Source organism: Bombina bombina, chromosome 3 (assembly GCF_027579735.1).
Source record: "Bombina bombina isolate aBomBom1 chromosome 3, aBomBom1.pri, whole genome shotgun sequence".
Lineage (NCBI taxonomy): Eukaryota > Metazoa > Chordata > Amphibia > Anura > Bombinatoridae > Bombina > Bombina bombina.
Window position 1 is genome coordinate 1,253,893,023 of NC_069501.1, and position 22,272 is coordinate 1,253,915,294.

Genomic DNA, 22,272 nt, shown 5'->3' on the forward strand with positions numbered 1-22,272 from the left:
TACTGCTGTGACAGGAAGGTCAGTAATATGAGGGGTAAGTACATGAGGTAGGTACTGCTGTGACAGGAAAGTCAGTAATATGAGGGCAAGTACATGAGGTAGGTACTGCTGTGACAGGAAGGTCAGTAATATGAGGGGTAAGTACATGAGGTAGGTACTGCTGTGACAGGAAGGTCAGTAATATGAGGGGTAAGTACATGAGGTAGGTACTGGTGTGACAGGAAGGTCAGTAATATGAGGGGTAAGTACATGAGGTAGGTACTGCTGTGACAGGAAGGTCAGTAATATGAGGGGTAAGTACATGAGGTAGGTACTGCTGTGACAGGAAGGTCAGTAATATGAGGGGTAAGTACATGAGGTAGGTACTGCTGTGATAAGAAGATCAGGAATATGAGGGGTAAGTATATGAGGCAGGTACTGCCGTGACAGGAAGGTCGGTATTATGAGGGGTAAGTACAAGAGGTAGGTAGTGCTGTGACAGGAAAGTCGGTAATATGAGGGATAAGTACAAGATGTAGGTAGTGCTGTGACAGGAAGGTCAGTAATATGAGGGGTAAGTACATGAGGTAGGTACTGCTGTGACAGGAAGGTCAGTAATATGAGGGGTAAGTACATGAGGTAGGTAGTGCGGTGACAGGAAGGTCAGTAATATGAGGGGTAAGTACATGAGGTAGGTACTGCTGTGACAGGAAGATCAGTAATATGAGGGGTAAGTACACGAGGTAGGTACTGCTGTGGCAGGAAGGTCAGTAATATGAGGGGTAAGTACATGAGGTAGGTATTGCTGTGACAGGAAGGTCAGCAATATGAGCGGTAAGTACATGAGGTAGGTATTGCTGTGACAGGAAAGTCAGTAATATGAGGGGTAAGTACATGAGGTAGGTATTGCTGTGACAGGAAGGTCAGCAATATGAGCGGTAAGTACATGAGGTAGGTATTGCTGTGACAGGAAAGTCAGTAATATGAGGGCAAGTACATGAGGCAGGTACTGCTGTGACAGGAAAGTCAGTAATATGAGGGGTAAGTACATGAGGTAGGTACTGCTGTGACAGGAAGGTCAGTAATATGAGGGGTAAGTACATGAGGTAGGTACTGCTGTGACAGGAAGGTCAGTAATATGGCGGTAAGTACATGAGGTAGGTACTGCTTTGACAGGAAGGTCAGTAATATGAGGGGTAAGTACATGAGGTAGGTACTGCTGTGACAGGAAGGTCAGTAATATGAGGGGTAAGTACATGAGGTAGGTACTGCTGTGACAGGAAGGTCAGTAATATGGCGGTAAGTACATGAGGTAGGTACTGCTTTGACAGGAAGGTCAGTAATATGAGGGGTAAGTACATGAGGTAGGTATTGCTGTGACAGGAAGGTCAGTAATATGAGGGGTAAGTACATGAGGTAGGTACTGCTGTGACAGGAAAGTCAGTAATATGAGGGCAAGTACATGAGGTAGGTACTGCTGTGACAGGTAGGTCAGCAATATGAGCGGTAAGTACATGAGGTAGGTATTGCTGTGACAGGAAGGTCAGTAATATGAGGGGTAAGTACATGAGGTAGGTAGTGCGGTGACAGGAAGGTCAGTAATATGAGGGGTAAGTACATGAGGTAGGTACTGCTGTGACAGGAAGGTCAGCAATATGAGCGGTAAGTACATGAGGTAGGTATTGCTGTGACAGGAAGGTCAGTAATATGAGGGGTAAGTACATGAGGTAGGTAGTGCGGTGACAGGAAGGTCAGTAATATGAGGGGTAAGTACATGAGGTAGGTACTGCTGTGACAGGAAAGTCAGTAATATGAGGGTAAGTACATGAGGTAGGTAGTGCGGTGACAGGAAGGTCAGTAATATGAGGGGTAAGTACATGAGGTAGGTATTGCTGTGACAGGAAGGTCAGTAATATGAGGGGTAAGTACATGAGGTAGGTACTGCTGTGACAGGAAAGTCAGTAATATGAGGGCAAGTACATGAGGTAGGTACTGCTGTGACAGGAAGGTCAGCAATATGAGCGGTAAGTACATGAGGTAGGTATTGCTGTGACAGGAAGGTCAGTAATATGAGGGGTAAGTACATGAGGTAGGTAGTGCGGTGACAGGAAGGTCAGTAATATGAGGGGTAAGTACATGAGGTAGGTACTGCTGTGACAGGAAGGTCAGCAATATGAGCGGTAAGTACATGAGGTAGGTATTGCTGTGACAGGAAGGTCAGTAACATGAGGGTTAAGTACATGAGGTAGGTAGTGCGGTGACAGGAAGGTCAGTAATATGAGGGGTAAGTACATGAGGTAGGTATTGCTGTGACAGGAAGGTCAGTAATATGAGGGGTAAGTACATGAGGTAGGTATTGCTGTGACAGGAAGGTCAGTAATATGGGGGGTAAGTACATGAGGTAGGTATTGCTGTGACAGGAAGGTAAGTAATATGAGGGGTAAGTACATGAGGTAGGTACTGCTGTGACAGGAAAGTCAGTAATATGAGGGCAAGTACATGAGGTAGGTACTGCTGTGACAGGAAGGTCAGCAATATGAGCGGTAAGTACATGAGGTAGGTACTGCTGTGACAGGAAGGTCATTAATATGAGGGGTAAGTACATGAGGTAGGTACTGATGTGACAGGAAGGTCAGTAATATGAGGGGTAAATATATAAGGTAGGTACTGCTTTGACAGGAAGGTTAGCAATATAAGGGGTAAGTACATGAGGTAGGTACTGCTGTGACAGGAAGGTCAGCAATATGGGGGTAAGTACATGAGGTAGGTATTGCTGTGACAGGAAGGTCAGTAATATGAGGGGTAAGTACATGAGGTAGGTACTGCTGTGACAGGAAGGTCAGTAATATGAGGGGTAAGTACATGAGGTAGGTACTGGTGTGACAGGAAGGTCAGTAATATGAGGGGTAAGTACATGAGGTAGGTATTGCTGTGACAGTAAGGTCAGTAATATGAGGGGTAAGTACATGAGGTAGGTATTGCTGTGACAGGAAGGTCCGTAATATGAGGGGTAAGTACATGAGGTAGGTACTGCTGTGACAGGAAGGTCAGTAATATGAGGGGTAAGTACATGAGGTAGGTACTGCTGTGACAGGAAGGTCAGTAATATGAGGGGTAAGTACATGAGGTAGGTACTGCTGTGACAGGAAGGTCAGTAATATGAGGGGTAAGTACACGAGGTAGGTACTGCTGTGACAGGAAGGTCAGTAATATGAGGGGTAAGTACATGAGGTAGGTATTGCTGTGACAGTAAGGTCAGTAATATGAGGGGTAAGTACATGAGGTAGGTATTGCTGTGACAGGAAGGTCCGTAATATGAGGGGTAAGTACATGAGGTAGGTACTGCTGTGACAGGAAGGTCAGTAATATGAGGGGTAAGTACATGAGGTAGGTACTGCTGTGACAGGAAGGTCAGTAATATGAGGGGTAAGTACATGAGGTAGGTAGTGCGATGACAGGAAGGTCAGTAATATGAGGGGTAAGTACACGAGGTAGGTACTGCTGTGACAGGAAGGTCAGTAATATGAGGGGTAAGTACATGAGGTAGGTACTGCTGTGACAGGAAGGTCAGTAATATGAGGGGTAAGTACATGAGGTAGGTACTGCTGTGACAGGAAGGTCAGTAATATGAGGGGTAAGTACATGAGGTAGGTACTGCTGTGACAGGAAGGTCAGTAATATGAGGGGTAAGTACATGAGGTAGGTACTGCTGTGACAGGAAGGTCAGTAATATGAGGGGTAAGTACATGAGGTAGGTACTGCTGTGACAGGAAGGTCATTAATATGAGGGGGAAGTACATGAGGTAGGTACTGCTGTGACAGGAAGGTCAGTAATATGAGGGGTAAGTACATGAGGTAGGTACTGCTGTGACAGGAAGGTCAGTAATATGAGGGGTAAGTACATGAGGTAGGTACTGCTGTGACAGGAAGGTCAGTAATATGAGGGGTAAGTACATGAGGTAGGTACTGCTGTGACAGGAAGGTCAGTAATATGAGGGGTAAGTACATGAGGTAGGTACTGCTGTGACAGGTAGGTCAGTAATATGAGGGGTAAGTACACGAGGTAGGTACTGCTGTGACAGGAAGGTCAGTAATATGAGGGGTAAGTACATGAGGTAGGTACTGCTGTGACAGGAAGGTCAGTAATATGAGGGGTAAGTACATGAGGTAGGTACTGCTGTGACAGGAAGGTCAGTAATATGAGGGGTAAGTACATGAGGTAGGTACTGCTGTGACAGGTAGGTCAGTAATATGAGGGGTAAGTACACGAGGTAGGTACTGCTGTGACAGGAAGGTCAGTAATATGAGGGGTAAGTACATGAGGTAGGTACTGCTGTGACAGGAAGGTCAGTAATATGGGGGGTAAGTACATGAGGTAGGTACTGCTGTGACAGGTAGGTCAGTAATATGAGGGGGTAAGTACATGAGGTAGGTACTGCTGTGACAGGAAGGTCAGTAATATGAGGGGTACGTACATGAGGTAGGTACTGCTGTGACAGGAAGGTCAGTAATATGAGGGGTAAGAACGTGAGGTAGGTACTGCTGTGACAGGAAGGTCAGTAATATGAGGGGTAAGTACATGAGGTAGGTACTGCTGTGACAGGAAGGTCAGTAATATGAGGGGTAAGTACATGAGGTAGGTACTGCTGTGACAGGAAGGTCAGTAATATGGGGGGTAAGTACATGAGGTAGGTACTGCTGTGACAGGAAGGTCAGTAATATGAGGGGTAAGTACATGAGGTAGGTACTGCTGTGACAGGAAGGTCAGTAATATGAGGGGTAAGTACATGAGGTAGGTAATGCTGTGACAGGAAGGTCAGTAATATGGGGGTAAGTACATGAGGTAGGTACTGCTGTGACAGGAAGGTCAGTAATATGAGGGGTAAGTACATGAGGTAGGTATTGCTGTGACAGGAAGGTCAGTAATATGAGGGGTAAGTACATGAGGTAGGTACTGCTGTGACAGGAAGGTCAGTAATATGAGGGGTAAGTACATGAGGTAGGTACTGCTGTGACAGGAAGGTCAGTAATATGAGGGGTAAGTACATGAGGTAGGTACTGCTGTGACAGGAAGGTCAGTAATATGAGGGGTAAGTACATGAGGTAGGTACTGCTGTGACAGGAAGGTCAGTAATATGAGGGGTAAGTACATGAGGTAGGTACTGCTGTGACAGGAAGGTCAGTAATATGAGGGGTAAGTACATGAGGTAGGTACTGCTGTGACAGGAAGGTCAGTAATATGAGGGGGAAGTACATGAGGTAGGTACTGCTGTGACAGGAAGGTCAGTAATATGAGGGGTAAGTACATGAGGTAGGTACTGCTGTGACAGGAAGGTCAGTAATATGAGGGGTAAGTACATGAGGTAGGTACTGCTGTGACAGGAAGGTCAGTAATATGAGGGGTAAGTACATGAGGTAGGTACTGCTGTGACAGGAAGGTCAGTAATATGAGGGGTAAGTACATGAGGTAGGTACTGCTGTGACAGGAAGGTCAGTAATATGAGGGGTAAGTACATGAGGAAGGTACTGCTGTGACAGGAAGGTCAGTAATATGAGGGGTAAGTACATGAGGTAGGTACTGCTGTGACAGGAAGGTCAGTAATATGAGGGGTAAGTACATGAGGTAGGTACTGCTGTGACAGGAAGGTCAGTAATATGAGGGGGAAGTACATGAGGTAGGTACTGCTGTGACAGGAAGGTCAGTAATATGAGGGGTAAGTACATGAGGTAGGTACTGCTATGACAGGAAGGTCACGTTGTGTAAACAGAGAAAAGCCTGAAGTTCTATCAGCTGAGCTCACTGATGTAACATAACAGCATGGAATATTGCTACTCTCTAAACTACAGTTCCCGTAATGCCCCTAGTTGTAGATTGCTAGAACACAAAGCATGCATGTAAATGTAGTTTCTAAATCTTCACTCAACATTTCGTCGATTTCTGTAACCATTGAAGTGACTACATCACCCATGAATCATTGCGGTGTCACTGTAATGATGCATCATCAGTGTTTGCCCTTTCGGTTTGACAAGTGGCTGCCATATTGGTCCCTTGCAGTGGTGATTATATAGTTTCTTCATGTGGCGTTTCCGCGTGTCTGGGTTCGGTATTACCCGACTCCTTGGCTACCGCCTGGGGTTGTCCCATCGGTGTGTGACGGATCTTGTAAGATGTGAGGCTGTGTCTGTGCGCCACCATGAGCAGAGTCGTTGGTTACCGGTTTTGGGACATAAACCACTTAATATGCAGTTTCAGCATGAGAACACTTGGGGGCGCAGGGACAGCGCACAACAAGATGAGATGCAGTACCTTGAAAGAAACACACGGTGGAACCAGAGTGAAACAAACAGCATTCCGCATGGGATCTCTGTGCTCGCTGCTGCCCTTCTGGCTTATTGTTACAGCAAGTCCGAGGGTGACTATCTAACTGCAATATTATATGTGGTGTATAGGTACAGCCCTGCTAGCTTATTGTTATAGCAAGCACAGGGGAATATATAACCTCAGTATTATATGTAGTGTATAGGTACAGCCCTGCTAGCTTATTGTTATAGCAAGCACAGGGGAATATATAGCCTCAGTATTGTATGTAGTGTATAGGTACAGCCCTGCTAGCTTATTGTTATAGCAAGCACAGGGGAATATATAACCTCAGTATTATATGTATTGTATAGGTACAGCCCTGCTAGCTTATTGTTATAGCAAGCACAGGGGAATATATATAACCTCAGTATTGTATGTAGTGTATAGGTACAGCCCTGCTAGCTTATTGTTATAGCAAGCACAGGGGAATATATATAACCTCAGTATTGTATGTAGTGTATAGGTACAGCCCTGCTAGCTTATTGTTATAGCAAGCACAGGGGAATATATAACCTCAGTATTATATGTAGTGTATAGGTACAGCCATGCTAGCTTATTGTTATACAAAGCACAGGGGAATATATATAGCCTCAGTATTATATGTAGTGTATAGGTACAGCCCTGCTAGCTTATTGTTATAGCAAGCACAGGGGAATATATATATAGCCTCAGTATTATATGTAGTGTATAGGTACAGCCATGCTAGCTTATTGTTATAGCAAGCACAGGGGAATATATATAACCTCAGTATTGTATGTAGTGTATAGGTACAGCCCTGCTAGCTTATTGTTATAGCAAGCACAGGGGAATATATAACCTCAGTATTATATGTATTTTATAGGTACACCCCTGCTAGCTTATTGTTATAGCAAGCACAGGGGAATATATATAACCTCAGTATTATATGTATTGTATAGGTACAGCCCTGCTAGCTTATTGTTATACAAAGTACAGGGGAATATATATATAACCTCAGTATTATATGTAGTGTATAGGTACAGCCCTGCTAGCTTATTGTTATAGCAAGCACAGGGGAATATATATAACCTCAGTATTATATGTATTGTATAGGTACAGCCCTGCTAGCTTATTGTTATAGCAAGCACAGGGGAATATATAACCTCAGTATTATATGTAGTGTATAGGTACAGCCCTGCTAGCTTATTGTTATAGCAAGCACAGGGGAATATATATAACCTCAGTATTATATGTATTGTATAGGTACAGCCCTGCTAGCTTATTGTTATAGCAAGCACAGGGGAATATATATAGCCTCCGTATTATATGTAGTGTATAGGTACAGCCCTGCTAGCTTATTGTTATAGCAAGCACAGGGGAATATATAGCCTCAGTATTATATGTAGTGTATAGGTACAGCCCTGCTAGCTTATTGTTATAGCAAGCACAGGGGAATATATAACCTCAGTATTATATGTATTGTATAGGTACAGCCCTGCTAGCTTATTGTTATACAAAGCACAGGGGAATATATATATAGCCTCAGTATTATATGTGGTGTATAGGTACAGCCCTGCTAGCTTATTGTTATAGCAAGCACAGGGGAATATATAGCCTCAGTATTATATGTGGTGTATAGGTACAGCCCTGCTAGCTTATTGTTATAGCAAGCACAGGGGAATATATAGCCTCAGTATTATATGTAGTGTATAGGTACAGCCCTGCTAGCTTATTGTTATAGCAAGCACAGGGGAATATATAGCCTCAGTATTATATGTAGTGTATAGGTACAGCCCTGCTAGCTTATTGTTATAGCAAGCACAGGGGAATATATAACCTCAGTATTATATGTATTGTATAGGTACAGCCCTGCTAGCTTATTGTTATACAAAGCACAGGGGAATATATATATAGCCTCAGTATTATATGTGGTGTATAGGTACAGCCCTGCTAGCTTATTGTTATAGCAAGCACAGGGGAATATATATATATATATATATATATATATATATATATATATATATATATATATATATATATATATATATATAGCCTCAGTATTATATGTAGTGTATAGGTACAGCCCTGCTAGCTTATTGTTATAGCAAGCACAGGGGAATATATAACCTCAGTATTATATGTAGTGTATAGGTACAGCCCTGCTAGCTTATTGTTATAGCAAGCACAGGGGAATATATATATAGCCTCAGTATTATATGTAGTGTATAGGTACAGCCCTGCTAGCTTATTGTTATAGCAAGCACAGTGGAATATATAGCCTCAGTATTGTATGTAGTGTATAGGTACAGCCCTGCTAGCTTATTGTTATAGCAAGCACAGGGGAATATATAACCTCAGTATTATATGTATTGTATAGGTACAGCCCTGCTAGCTTATTGTTATAGCAAGCACAGGGGAATATATAACCTCAGTATTATATGTAGTGTATAGGTACAGCCCTGCTAGCTTATTGTTATAGCAAGCACAGGGGAATATATATATAGCCTCAGTATTATATGTAGTGTATAGGTACAGCCCTGCTAGCTTATTGTTATAGCAAGCACAGGGGAATATATATAGCCTCAGTATTGTATGTAGTGTATAGGTACAGCCCTGCTAGCTTATTGTTATACAAAGCACAGGGGAATATATATAGCCTCAGTTTTATATGTAGTGTATAGGTACAGCCCTGCTAGCTTATTGTTATACAAAGCACAGGGGAATATATATAGCCTCAGTGTTATATGTAGTGTATAGGTACAGCCCTGCTAGCTTATTGTTATACAAAGCACAGGGGAATATATATAGCCTCAGTGTTATATGTAGTGTATAGGTACAGCCCTGCTAGCTTATTGTTATAGCCAGCACAGGGGAATATATATAGCCTCAGTGTTATATGTAGTGTATAGGTACAGCCCTGCTAGCTTATTGTTATAGCAAGCACAGGGGAATATATAGCCTCAGTATTGTATGTAGTGTATAGGTACAGCCCTGCTAGCTTATTGTTATACAAAGCACAGGGGAATATATATATAGCCTCAGTATTATATGTGGTGTATAGGTACAGCCCTGTTAGCTTATTGTTATAGCAAGCACAGGGGAATATATAACCTCAGTATTATATGTATTGTATAGGTACAGCCCTGTTAGCTTATTGTTATACAAAGCACAGGGGAATATATATAGCCTCAGTATTATATGAAGTGTATAGGTACAGCCTGGTAGCTTATTGTTATAGCACGCACAGGGGAATATATATATAGCCTCAGTGTTATATGTAGTGTATAGGTACAGCCCTGCTAGCTTATTGTTATACAAAGCACAGGGTAATATATATATATATAACCTCAGTATTATATGTAGTGTATAGGTACAGCCCTGCTAGTTTATTGTTATAGCAAGCACAGGGGAATATATAGCCTCAGTATTATATGTAGTGTATAGGTACAGCCCTGCTAGCTTATTGTTATAGCAAGCACAGGGGAATATATAACCTCAGTATTATATGTAGTGTTTAGGTACAGCCTGGTAGCTTATTGTTATAGCACGCACAGGGGAATATATATATAGCCTCAGTGTTATATGTAGTGTATAGGTACAGCCCTGCTAGCTTATTGTTATACAAAGCACAGGGGAATATATATAGCCTCAGTATTATATGAAGTGTATAGGTACAGCCTGGTAGCTTATTGTTATAGCACGCACAGGGGAATATATATATAGCCTCAGTGTTATATGTAGTGTATAGGTACAGCCCTGCTAGCTTATTGTTATACAAAGCACAGGGTAATATATATATATATAACCTCAGTATTATATGTAGTGTATAGGTACAGCCCTGCTAGTTTATTGTTATAGCAAGCACAGGGGAATATATAGCCTCAGTATTATATGTAGTGTATAGGTACAGCCCTGCTAGCTTATTGTTATAGCAAGCACAGGGGAATATATAACCTCAGTATTATATGTAGTGTTTAGGTACAGCCCTGCTAGCTTATTGTTATAGCAAGCACAGGGGAATATATATATAGCCTCAGTGTTCTATGTGGTGTATAGGTACAGCCCTGCTAGTTTATTGTTATAGCAAGCACAGGGGAATATACAGCCTAAGTATTATATGTGGTGTATAGGTACAGCCCTGCTAGTTTATTGTTATAGCAAGCACAGGGGAATATATAACCTCAGTATTATATGTAGTGTATAGGTACAGCCCTGCTAGTTTATTGTTATAGCAAGCACAGGGGAATATATAACCTCAGTATTATATGTCGTGTTTAGGTACAGCCCTGCTAGCTTATTGTTATAGCAAGCACAGGGGAATATATATATAGCCTCAGTGTTCTATGTAGTGTATAGGTACAGCCCTGCTAGCTTATTGTTATAGCAAGCACAGGGGAATATATATAGCCTCAGTATTATATGTAGTGTATAGGTACAGCCCTGCTAGCTTATTGTTATAGAAAGCACAGGGGAATATATAGCCTCAGTATTGTATGTAGTGTATAGGTACAGCACTGCTAGCTTATTGTTATAGCAAGCACAGGGGAATATATAACCTCAGTATTATATGTAGTGTATAGGTACAGCCATGCTAGCTTATTGTTATACAAAGCACAGGGGAATATATATAGCCTCAGTATTATATGTAGTGTATAGGTACAGCCCTGCTAGCTTATTGTTATACAAAGCACAGGGGAATATATAACCTCAGTATTATATGTAGTGTATAGGTACAGCCCTGCTAACTTATTGTTATAGCAAGCACCGGGGAATATATAACCTCAGTATTGTATAGGTACAGCCCTGCTAGCTTATTGTTATAGCAAGCACAGGGGAATATATAACCTCAGTATTATATGTATTGTATAGGTACAGCCCTGCTAGATTATTGTTACAGAATTTTTGTTGTTTTAAAAGATAGATAATCCCTTAATTACCAATTCCCCAGTTTTGCATAACCAACACAGTTATAATTTATACACGTTTTACCTCTGTAATTACCTTGTATATAAGCCTCAGCAGACTGCCCCCTTATTTCAGTTCTTTTGACAGACTTGCATTTTAGCCGATCAGAGCTTTCTCCATGGTAAATTTACGTGCATGAGCTCAATGTTATCTATATGAAACACGTGAACTAATGCCCTCTAGTGGTGAAAAACTATCAAAATGCATTTAGATTAGAGGCGTACTTCAAACCTCCTAGGTTTAGCTTTCAACTAAGGATACCAAGATAACAAAGCAAAATTGGTGATAAAGTAAATTGGAAAGTTCTTTAAAATTACATGCCCTATTTGAAACATGAAAGTTTTTTTTGGACTTGACTGTCCCTTTAAGTCGGAATTGAATAGTGAGATGGGGCAAACATTATCTGGGATATCATGGGATAACTCTTTATTTATGTCCCGATGACTTACAACTCGCTGGCATGGAGAGAAATGACACAAAATCTTAGGGATTTTTTTTTCTAGACAAATTGTAATGTAGGAGTTTCTGAGGGGCCCAGGTGTACTGATGAGTCTTCTTGGGTCACCTCACATGAGCGCATAAACTTGAGGAGCCTAGATGTACTGATGAGTCTTCTTGGGTCACCTCACGTGAGCACAGAAACTTGAGGGGCCTAGGTGTACTGATGAGTCTTCTTGGGTCACCTCACGTGAGCGCATAAACTTGAGGAGCCTAGGTGTACTGATGAGTCTTCTTGGGTCACCTCACGTGAGCACAGAAACTTGAGGGGCCTAGGTGTACTGATGAGTCTTCTTGGGTCACCTCACGTGAGCGCATAAACTTGAGGAGCCTAGGTGTACTGATGAGTCTTCTTGGGTCACTTCACGTGAGCGCAGAAACTTGAGGGGCCTAGGTGTAATGATGAGTCTTCTTGGGTCACCTCACGTGAGCGCAGAAACTTGAGGAGCCTAGGTGTACTGATGAGTCTTCTTGGGTCTCCTACGTGAGCGCAGAAACTTGAGGGGCCCAGGTGTACTGATGAGTCTTCTTGGGTCACCTCACGTGAGAGCAGAAACTTGAGGGGCCCAGGTGTACTGATGAGTCTTCTTGGGTCACCTCACGTGAGAGCAGAAACTTGAGGGGCCTAGGTGTACTGATGAGTCTTCTTGGGTCACCTCACGTGAGCGCAGAAACTTGAGGGGCCTAGGTGTACTGATGAGTCTTCTTGGGTCACCTCACGTGAGCGCAGAAACTTGAGGGGCCTAGGTGTACTGATGAGTCTTCTTGGGTCACCTCACGTGAGCGCAGAAACTTGAGGGGCCTAGGTGTACTGATGAGTCTTCTTGGGTCACCTCACGTGAGCGCAGAAACTTGAGGGGCCCAGGTGTACTGATGAGTCTTCTTGGGTCACCTCACGTGAGCGCAGAAACTTGAGGGGCCTAGGTGTACTGATGAGTCTTCTTGGGTCACCTCACGTGAGCGCAGAAACTTGAGGGGCCTAGGTGTACTGATGAGTCTTCTTGGGTCACCTCACGTGAGCGCAGAAACTTGAGGGGCGTAGGTGTACTGATGAGTCTTCTTGGGTCACCTCATGTGAGCGCGGAGAGCTTTACATCATTGTGCACTTTTACTTTTATTTTAACCATAAAACAACTTTGCAATATTCTTTCATTATTTATTTTGCTCCCTTTTCTGTAATTTAATTTGGAGAATTATAGGCAGACTCCAGACATAACACTACTATATTCTACATAGCTATTGGCTGTACACACTAGTGACACATGTAACGGTTCCTGATTGGCCTCAGGAGAGGAAACCTAGGTTATAACATGGCCACACCCATTGTTTTATAGATAAAGCTTTACATTTCATTTTCAATGTTTAAACAGCTAATATAATGACATAAAAGACATCTGCTTATTATTGTCAGGCTAATCTTTGCTTTGAATACACCATTCTTTCTAGTATTTTAGCAGGGCTTGACAAACCTAGGAAGCCTCTGGCTCCTAGATTTTTACCTGTGGCTCCTAACTTTTTGGGTTTTTCTCTATCTATATATACACAAATACCACTGTCTGGCTTTTAAATATTCTCACAATGTCAGAATGGAATTACAGGAAAGGGGGTCAAAATAAATAATGAAAGTGTATTGCAATGTTTTTTTAAAAAAAATATATGATTTATCATTTTATATTACCATCTCAAAGTGTTTAATGTTCCTTTAATTGGTGCTTTACGCTTTTCATCCGCAGGGGAGGAACTGCTGGAAGCTGCCAGGACTAGTAATATCTATGAAGTAGACCGGTGAGTGATGCGCAAGAGGAATTAAAGACCCTATTTGTGTCAGATACTGTTGGTTTCTTCAGATACAATTTTGGTGTAGACCTTGTAGTAACTTATTAGTTTGTGAGCTATTGTGTTTCCTTTTGTATTTCTCTGTATCTTTCATTTGTTCTATTTAGCTTACTCGCTCACTAAGCATGATTATAAAAAAACAACAACTCTCTAGCTTGGAGTGAAATCATAGTGTAGACTTCACAAGGGTAGAACTTGCTGAATTCTCTAAGAAAAGGGGCAGAACCTGAACTCCCAGGCAACAATATTGTATTCTTGTATTCCCTTAAGGTGGTTTAGCTCTGATTCAACTTGGTTACTATTGCAAAGAATGATTTTCCTATCATGATTGTTGATGCAAAACTGATAATCCGCATTTTAAAAGCATGTGACACCATAGAAGCTTAGAGAGGGAGGGGAAAGTAAACAAAGGCTCACATAAATTGCCATAAAGTATTAATCAAAGCCTCCCTGGGAGAAAGTGACACACACACATTTTAGATGTATTTTACAACAAAAGGCTGCAAAATAAATAATGAATGTATATTGCAATAATGTTTCACTTGCAACAATGAAACATTTTATACATTTTTGAAATGTCAAGTTTAATGGTTCTGTAATCTGCGGCATCTAATTCACCTTTGTCTGTGAATATTGTGATCTATATATGGTGGGTGTGGTGATAACTCTGGGGCTCTTGGCATTTGGTCTCTAAATTAGTTCCAAGATGAGAAATATAAACATCAGGTAAAGGTACAGGTCACCCAAATACTCACTTGAAAGCCTATCTGTAAAAAGCTGACTAGAAAATATCACTTGAATATCTCTATGTAGAAAAGGAAAGATATTTCATCTCAGCATTTCTTTGGCTCGCCAGAGTAAGTGGTCTGTGAACAGTTACCCTTCAGCTACTCATTTTACCGTCATCTGCACGATGAAAAACTGCCATCAGGGCTGCATCACACTTTGCTTTTATTGTTATCTTGTGGGAATTCATAGTAAACTTCCTTAAACTCAGGAGAGAAATAAAATGACTGTGCCTGCACATACCAGAGGCACACTTCCTTGCAAGTCCTGGGACAAGCATCCTGATTGGTGCTTGATGGCCCCTTACAATAGAATGTGGCTACTGAGGAAATTTTAAGGTAAAATCTCTTTTATTACATAGAGATACTTGTGATATTTTCTAGTCAGGTTTTTACAGAAATGCTGCATTTTTAAGTGATTAAGCATTTGGGTAACATATCCCTTTAAGCATCCTGACTCTCAGTAAAAGATCATAGCTTTAATTGTTTCTGATATGAATTCTTTAGGCAAAACCGCTGAACTGTGCCAGGCTCCTAATAGCTACTGGCTACAGGATAGCTACTGGCTACATGATAGCTTCACCTACTGGCTACAGGATAGCTTCACCTACTGGCTACAGGATAGCTTCACCTACTGGCTACAGGATAGCTTCACCTACTGGCTACAGGATAGCTTCACCTACTGGCTACAGGATAGCTTCACCTACCGGCTACAGGATAGCTTCACCTACCGGCTACAGGATAGCTTCACCTACCGGCTACAGGATAGCTTCACCTACCGGCTACAGGATAGCTTCACCTACCGGCTACAGGATAGCTTCACCTACCGGCTACAGGATAGCTTCACCTACCGGCTACAGGATAGCTTCACCTACCGGCTACAGGATAGCTTCACCTACCGGCTACAGGATAGCTTCACCTACCGGCTACAGGATAGCTTCACCTACCGGCTACAGGATAGCTTCACCTACCGGCTACAGGATAGCTTCACCTACCGGCTACAGGATAGCTTCACCTACCGGCTACAGGATAGCTTCACCTACCGGCTACAGGATAGCTTCACCTACCGGCTACAGGATAGCTTCACCTACCGGCTACAGGACAGCTTCACCTACTGGCTACAGGACAGCTTCACCTACTGGTTACAGGACAGCTTCACCTACTGGCTACAGGACAGCTTCACCTACTGGCTACAGGACAGCTTCACCTACTGGCTACAGGACAGCTTCACCTACTGGCTACAGGACAGCTTCACCTACTGGCTACAGGACAGCTTCACCTACTGGCTACAGGACAGCTTCACCTACTGGCTACAGGACAGCTTCACCTACTGGCTACAGGACAGCTTCACCTACTGGCTACAGGACAGCTTCACCTACTGGCTACAGGACAGCTTCACCTACTGGCTACAGGACAGCTTCACCTACTGGCTACAGGACAGCTTCACCTACTGGCTACAGGACAGCTTCACCTACTGGCTACAGGACAGCTTCACCTACTGGCTACAGGACAGCTTCACCTACTGGCTACAGGACAGCTTCACCTACTGGCTACAGGACAGCTTCACCTACTGGCTACAGGACAGCTTCACCTACTGGCTACAGGACAGCTTCACCTACTGGCTACAGGACAGCTTCACCTACTGGCTACAGGACAGCTTCACCTACTGGCTACAGGACAGCTTCACCTACTGGCTACAGGACAGCTTCACCTACTGGCTACAGGACAGCTTCACCTACTGGCTACAGGACAGCTTCACCTACTGGCTACAGGACAGCTTCACCTACTGGCTACAGGACAGCTTCACCTACTGGCTACAGGACAGCTTCACCTACTGGCTACAGGACAGCTTCACCTACTGGCTACAGGACAGCTTCACCTACTGGCTACAGGACAGCTTCACCTACTGGCTACAGGACAGCTTCACCTACTGGCTACAGGACAGCTTCACCTACTGGCTACAGGACAGCTTCACCTACTGGCTACAGGACAGCTTCACCTACTGGCTACAGGACAGCTTCACCTACTGGCTACAGGACAGCTTCACCTACTGGCTACAGGACAGCTTCACCTACTGGCTACAGGACAGCTTCACCTACTGGCTACAGGACAGCTTCACCTACCGGCTACAGGACAGCTTCACCTACCGGCTACAGGACAGCTTCACCTACCGGCTACAGGATAGCTTCACCTACCGGCTACAGGATAGCTTCACCTACCGGCTACAGGATAGCTTCACCTACCGGCTACAGGATAGCTTCACCTACCGGCTACAGGATAGCTTCACCTACCGGCTACAGGATAGCTTCACCTACCGGCTACAGGATAGCTTCACCTACCGGCTACAGGATAGCTTCACCTACCGGCTACAGGATAGCTTCACCTACCGGCTACAGGATAGCTTCACCTACCGGCTACAGGATAGCTTCACCTACCGGCTACAGGATAGCTTCACCTACCGGCTACAGGATAGCTTCACCTACCGGCTACAGGATAGCTTCACCTACCGGCTACAGGATAGCTTCACCTACCGGCTACAGGATAGCTTCACCTACCGGCTACAGGATAGCTTCACCTACCGGCTACAGGATAGCTTCACCTACCGGCTACAGGACAGCTTCACCTACCGGCTACAGGACAGCTTCACCTACCGGCTACAGGACAGCTTCACCTACCGGCTACAGGACAGCTTCACCTACCGGCTACAGGACAGCTTCACCTACCGGCTACAGGACAGCTTCACCTACCGGCTACAGGACAGCTTCACCTACCGGCTACAGGACAGCTTCACCTACCGGCTACAGGACAGCTTCACCTACCGGCTACAGGACAGCTTCACCTACCGGCTACAGGACAGCTTCACCTACCGGCTACAGGACAGCTTCACCTACCGGCTACAGGACAGCTTCACCTACCGGCTACAGGACAGCTTCACCTACCGGCTACAGGACAGCTTCACCTACCGGCTACAGGACAGCTTCACCTACCGGCTACAGGACAGCTTCACCTACCGGCTACAGGACAGCTTCACCTACCGGCTACAGGACAGCTTCACCTACCGGCTACAGGACAGCTTCACCTACCGGCTACAGGACAGCTTCACCTACCGGCTACAGGACAGCTTCACCTACCGGCTACAGGACAGCTTCACCTACCGGCTACAGGACAGCTTCACCTACCGGCTACAGGACAGCTTCACTTACTTGGCTACAGGATACCTTCACTTACTTGGCTACAGGATACCTTCACTTACTGGCTACATGACAGCTACTGGCTACATTATGCCTTCACCTACTGGCTACAGGATAGCTACTGGCTACATTATACCTTCACCTACTGGCTACAGGATAGCTACTGGCTACATTATACCTTCACCTACTGGCTACAGGATAGCTACTGGCTACATTATACCTTCACCTACTGGCTACAGGATAGCTACTGGCTACATGATACCTTCACCTACTGGCTACAGGATAGCTACTGGCTACATTATACCTTCACCTACTGGCTACAGGATAGCTACTGGCTACATTATACCTTCACCTACTGGCTACAGGATAGCTACTGGCTACATTATACCTTCACCTACTGGCTACAGGATAGCTACTGGCTACATGATGCCTTCACCTACTGGCTACATGACGCCTTCACCTACTGGCTACAGGATAGCTACTGGCTACATGACGCCTTCACCTACTGGCTACAGGATAGCTACTGGCTACATTATACCTTCACCTACTGGCTACAGGATAGCTACTGACTACATTATACCTTCACCTACTGGCTACAGGATAGCTACTGGCTACATGATACCTTCACCTACTGACTACATTATACCTTCACCTACTGGCTACATGACGCCTTCACCTACTGGCTACAGGATAGCTACTGGCTACATGACGCCTTCACCTACTGGCTACAGGATAGCTACTGGCTACATTATGCCTTCACCTACTGGCTACAGGATAGCTACTGGCTACATTATACCTTCACCTACTGGCTACAGGATATCTACTGGCTACATTATACCTTCACCTACTGGCTACAGGATAGCTACTGGCTACATTATACCTTCACCTACTGGCTACATGCTACTGGCTACATGATGCCTTCACCTACTGGCTACATGACACTAGCTACTGGCTACATGATAGCTACTGGCTACATTATACCTTCACCTACTGGCTACAGGATAGCTACTGGCTACATTATACCTTCACCTACTGGCTACATGATGCCTTCACCTACTGGCTACATGACGCCTTCACCTACTGGCTACAGGATAGCTACTGGCTACATGACGCCTTCACCTACTGGCTACAGGATAGCTACTGGCTACATTATACCTTCACCTACTGGCTACAGGATAGCTACTGGCTACATTATACCTTCACCTACTGGCTACAGGATAGCTACTGGCTACATGATGCCTTCACCTACTGGCTACAGGATAGCTACTGGCTACATTATACCTTCACCTACTGGCTACAGGATAGCTACTGGCTACATTATACCTTCACCTACTGGCTACAGGATAGCTACTGGCTACATGATACCTTCACCTACTGGCTACAGGATAGCTACTGACTACATTATACCTTCACCTACTGGCTACAGGATAGCTACTGGCTACATGATACCTTCACCTACTGACTACATTATACCTTCACCTACTGGCTACATGACGCCTTCACCTACTGGCTACAGGATAGCTACTGGCTACATGATGCCTTCACCTACTGGCTACAGGATAGCTACTGGCTACATTATACCTTCACCTACTGGCTACAGGATAGCTACTGGCTACATTATACCTTCACCTACTGGCTACAGGATAGCTACTGGCTACATTATACCTTCACCTACTGGCTACTGGCTACATGATGCCTTCACCTACTGGCTACATGACACTAGCTACTGGCTACATGATAGCTACTGGCTACATTATACCTTCACCTACTGGCTACAGGATAGCTACTGGCTACATGATACCTTCACCTACTGGCTACAGGATAGCTACTGGCTACATTATACCTTCACCTACTGGCTACATGATAGCTACTGACTACATGATACCTTCACCTACTGGCTACAGGATAGCTACTGGCTACATGATACCTTCACCTACTGGCTACAGGATAGCTACTGGCTACATGATACCTTCACCTACTGGCTACAGGATAGCTACTGGCTACATTATACCTTCACCTACTGGCTACATGATGCCTTCACCTACTGGCTACATGATGCCTTCACCTACTGGCTACATGATGCCTTCACCTACTGGCTACAGGATAGCTACTGGCTACATGATACCTTCACCTACTGGCTACAGGATAGCTACTGACTACAATATACCTTCACCTACTGGCTACAGGATAGCTACTGACTACATTATACCTTCACCTACTGGCTACAGGATAGCTACTGACTACATGATACCTTCACCTACTGGCTACAGGATAGCTACTGACTACATGATACCTTCACCTACTGGCTACAGGATAGCTACTGACTACATTATACCTTCACCTACTGGCTACAGGATAGCTACTGACTACATTATACCTTCACCTACTGGCTACAGGATAGCTACTGACTACATTATACCTTCACCTACTGGCTACAGGATAGCTACTGACTACATGATACCTTCACCTACTGGCTACAGGATAGCTACTGACTACATGATACCTTCACCTACTGGCTACAGGATAGCTACTGGCTACATGATACCTTCACCTACTGGCTACAGGATAGCTACTGACTACATTATACCTTCACCTACTGGCTACAGGATAGCTACTGGCTACATGATACCTTCACCTACTGGCTACAGGATAGCTACTGACTACATTATACCTTCACCTACTGGCTACAGGATAGCTACTGGCTACATGATACCTTCACCTACTGGCTACAGGATAGCTACTGACTACATTATACCTTCACCTACTGGCTACAGGATAGCTACTGGCTACAGGATAGCTACTGGCTACAGGATAGCTACTGGCTACAGGATAGCTACTGGCTACAGGATAGCTACTGGCTACACAATTCATTATGTAATTTGGAAGTATGTCCAGTAACTTGAATGTCTCTGGTGCCTTTTTCTTTCTATCAAACAATGGGAAGATTTGTTTTCTTTCCTTTTTAGTTTTTTACTACATTGGGAACAATAGCAGCGTCTCTGACATGGGCACATTTTTTTATGTTCATTATTAACCAGGATATTGACATTTTGTTTTTGTTTAACCACTCCAGAAAGTAAATCAATTAATGTGTGATTTGGAGTTTTGTGCTTGGCGCAGGCACACGCACTGCCCTCCTTATTATCACCAGCTGTATGTTGGCTAAACAGTAACATATTGTGCAGAGTTTACTTTCCAACTCAGAAAGTTCAAGTTGCTTGCCCCCCCCCCCATTGCCTGAGGGTCAGAGTGACAGACTGTCAGAGAGTCACTCAGCCTGAACTGCAGGTCTCAGTGTGCACATCTGCTGGGCGAGACTGGCCGTCTCCTGCACTCTCTCTCACACACACCTATAGCCACAGGATGACGCACTGTGACATAGGATACGCAGTGTATTGGGTGAGATAAACAAACTAGTGTTTTCCTGATGATGCCTTCAGGCTCAGAACTCTGCTGTCCTGCAAGGTGTCACTGACACATTAACTTCAGTTAACATCTGGGCTGCAGGAGGGCGTCTCATTTAGCTGACACAAGTGTCTCACCTGCTGGAGAGGTTAACATCTCAATAACCCGGCCTTGCACTATTGTTTAAGTGTGTGTGCTGTAGGGGCTCATGGGACATTTATATACACTGGATATTAAGTCAGCAATGGTCTGCCAGCTGTAAATGCCCTGAATGAGCCCTCACCATCCAGTGTGATAAGGGGCTTGTGTCATGGGACATTTATATATACTGGATATTAAGTCAGCAATGGTCTGCCAGCTGTAAATGCCCTGAATGAGCCCTCACCATCCAGTGTGATAAGGGGCTTGTGTCATGGGACATTTATATACACTGGATATTAAGTCAGCGAGTGTCTAAATGTGCAGGTCTGCCAGCTGTAAATGCCCTGAATGAGCCCTCACCATCCAGTGTGATAAGGGGCTTGTGTCATGGGACATTTATATATACTGGATATTAAGTCAGCAATGGTCTGCCAGCTGTAAATGCCCTGAATGAGTCCTCACCATTCAGTGTGATAAGGGGCTTGTGTCATGGGACATTTATATACACTGGATATTAAGTCAGCAATGGTCTGCCAGCTGTAAATGCCCTGAATGAGCCCTCACCATCCAGTGTGATAAGGGGCTTGTGTCATGGGACATTTATATACACTGGATATTAAGTCAGCAATGGTCTGCCAGCTGTAAATGCCCTGAATGAGCCCTCACCATCCAGTGTGATAAGGGGCTTGTGTCATGGGACATTTATATACACTGGATATTAAGTCAGCAATGGTCTGCCAGCTGTAAATGCCCTGAATGAGCCCTCACCATCCAGTGTGATAAGGGGCTTGTGTCATGGGACATTTATATACACTGGATATTAAGTCAGCGAGTGTCTAAATGTGCAGGTCTGCCAGCTGTAAATGCCCTGAATGAGCCCTCACCATTCAGTGTGATAAGGGGCGTCACAAACGAAAACCATGCGGTCTTTAGAAATGTTGTCCCATCTGGAGCAGTTTGGCTGTTAGGCTGCCTTCGATCAAAGTTAAATGGACAGTAAAGTTATAATTAGACATTCGTGATTCAGACAGAACATACAACTTTCCAATTTACTTCTATTATTTAATTTGCTTTCTTCTCTTGTTATCCTTTGATGAAAGGTTTATCTAGGTAAAGCTCAGGAGCAGCAAATAACCTAGGTTCTATCTGATGA

General features: G+C 44.1%; 1 protein-coding gene across 3 annotated transcripts in view; it reads left to right on the plus strand.

Moving 5' to 3' along the window:
- The first annotated feature begins 6,000 nt into the window (after nt 1–6,000).
- CLPB (caseinolytic mitochondrial matrix peptidase chaperone subunit B) overlaps nt 6,001–22,272 on the plus strand; it is a 540,105-nt gene continuing 523,833 nt past the window's right edge. For 2 of the 3 annotated variants that reach the window (XM_053708781.1, XM_053708783.1), the window contains exons 1-2: nt 6,001–6,392; nt 13,495–13,546. In XM_053708781.1, coding sequence (XP_053564756.1) covers nt 6,056–6,392; nt 13,495–13,546 — 389 coding nt within the window. In that variant the 5' untranslated portion in view covers nt 6,001–6,055. Of the gene's footprint in view, nt 6,393–13,494; nt 13,547–20,876; nt 20,973–22,272 lie in introns of those variants that run through there. The other variant, XM_053708784.1, reaches the window with a different exon arrangement.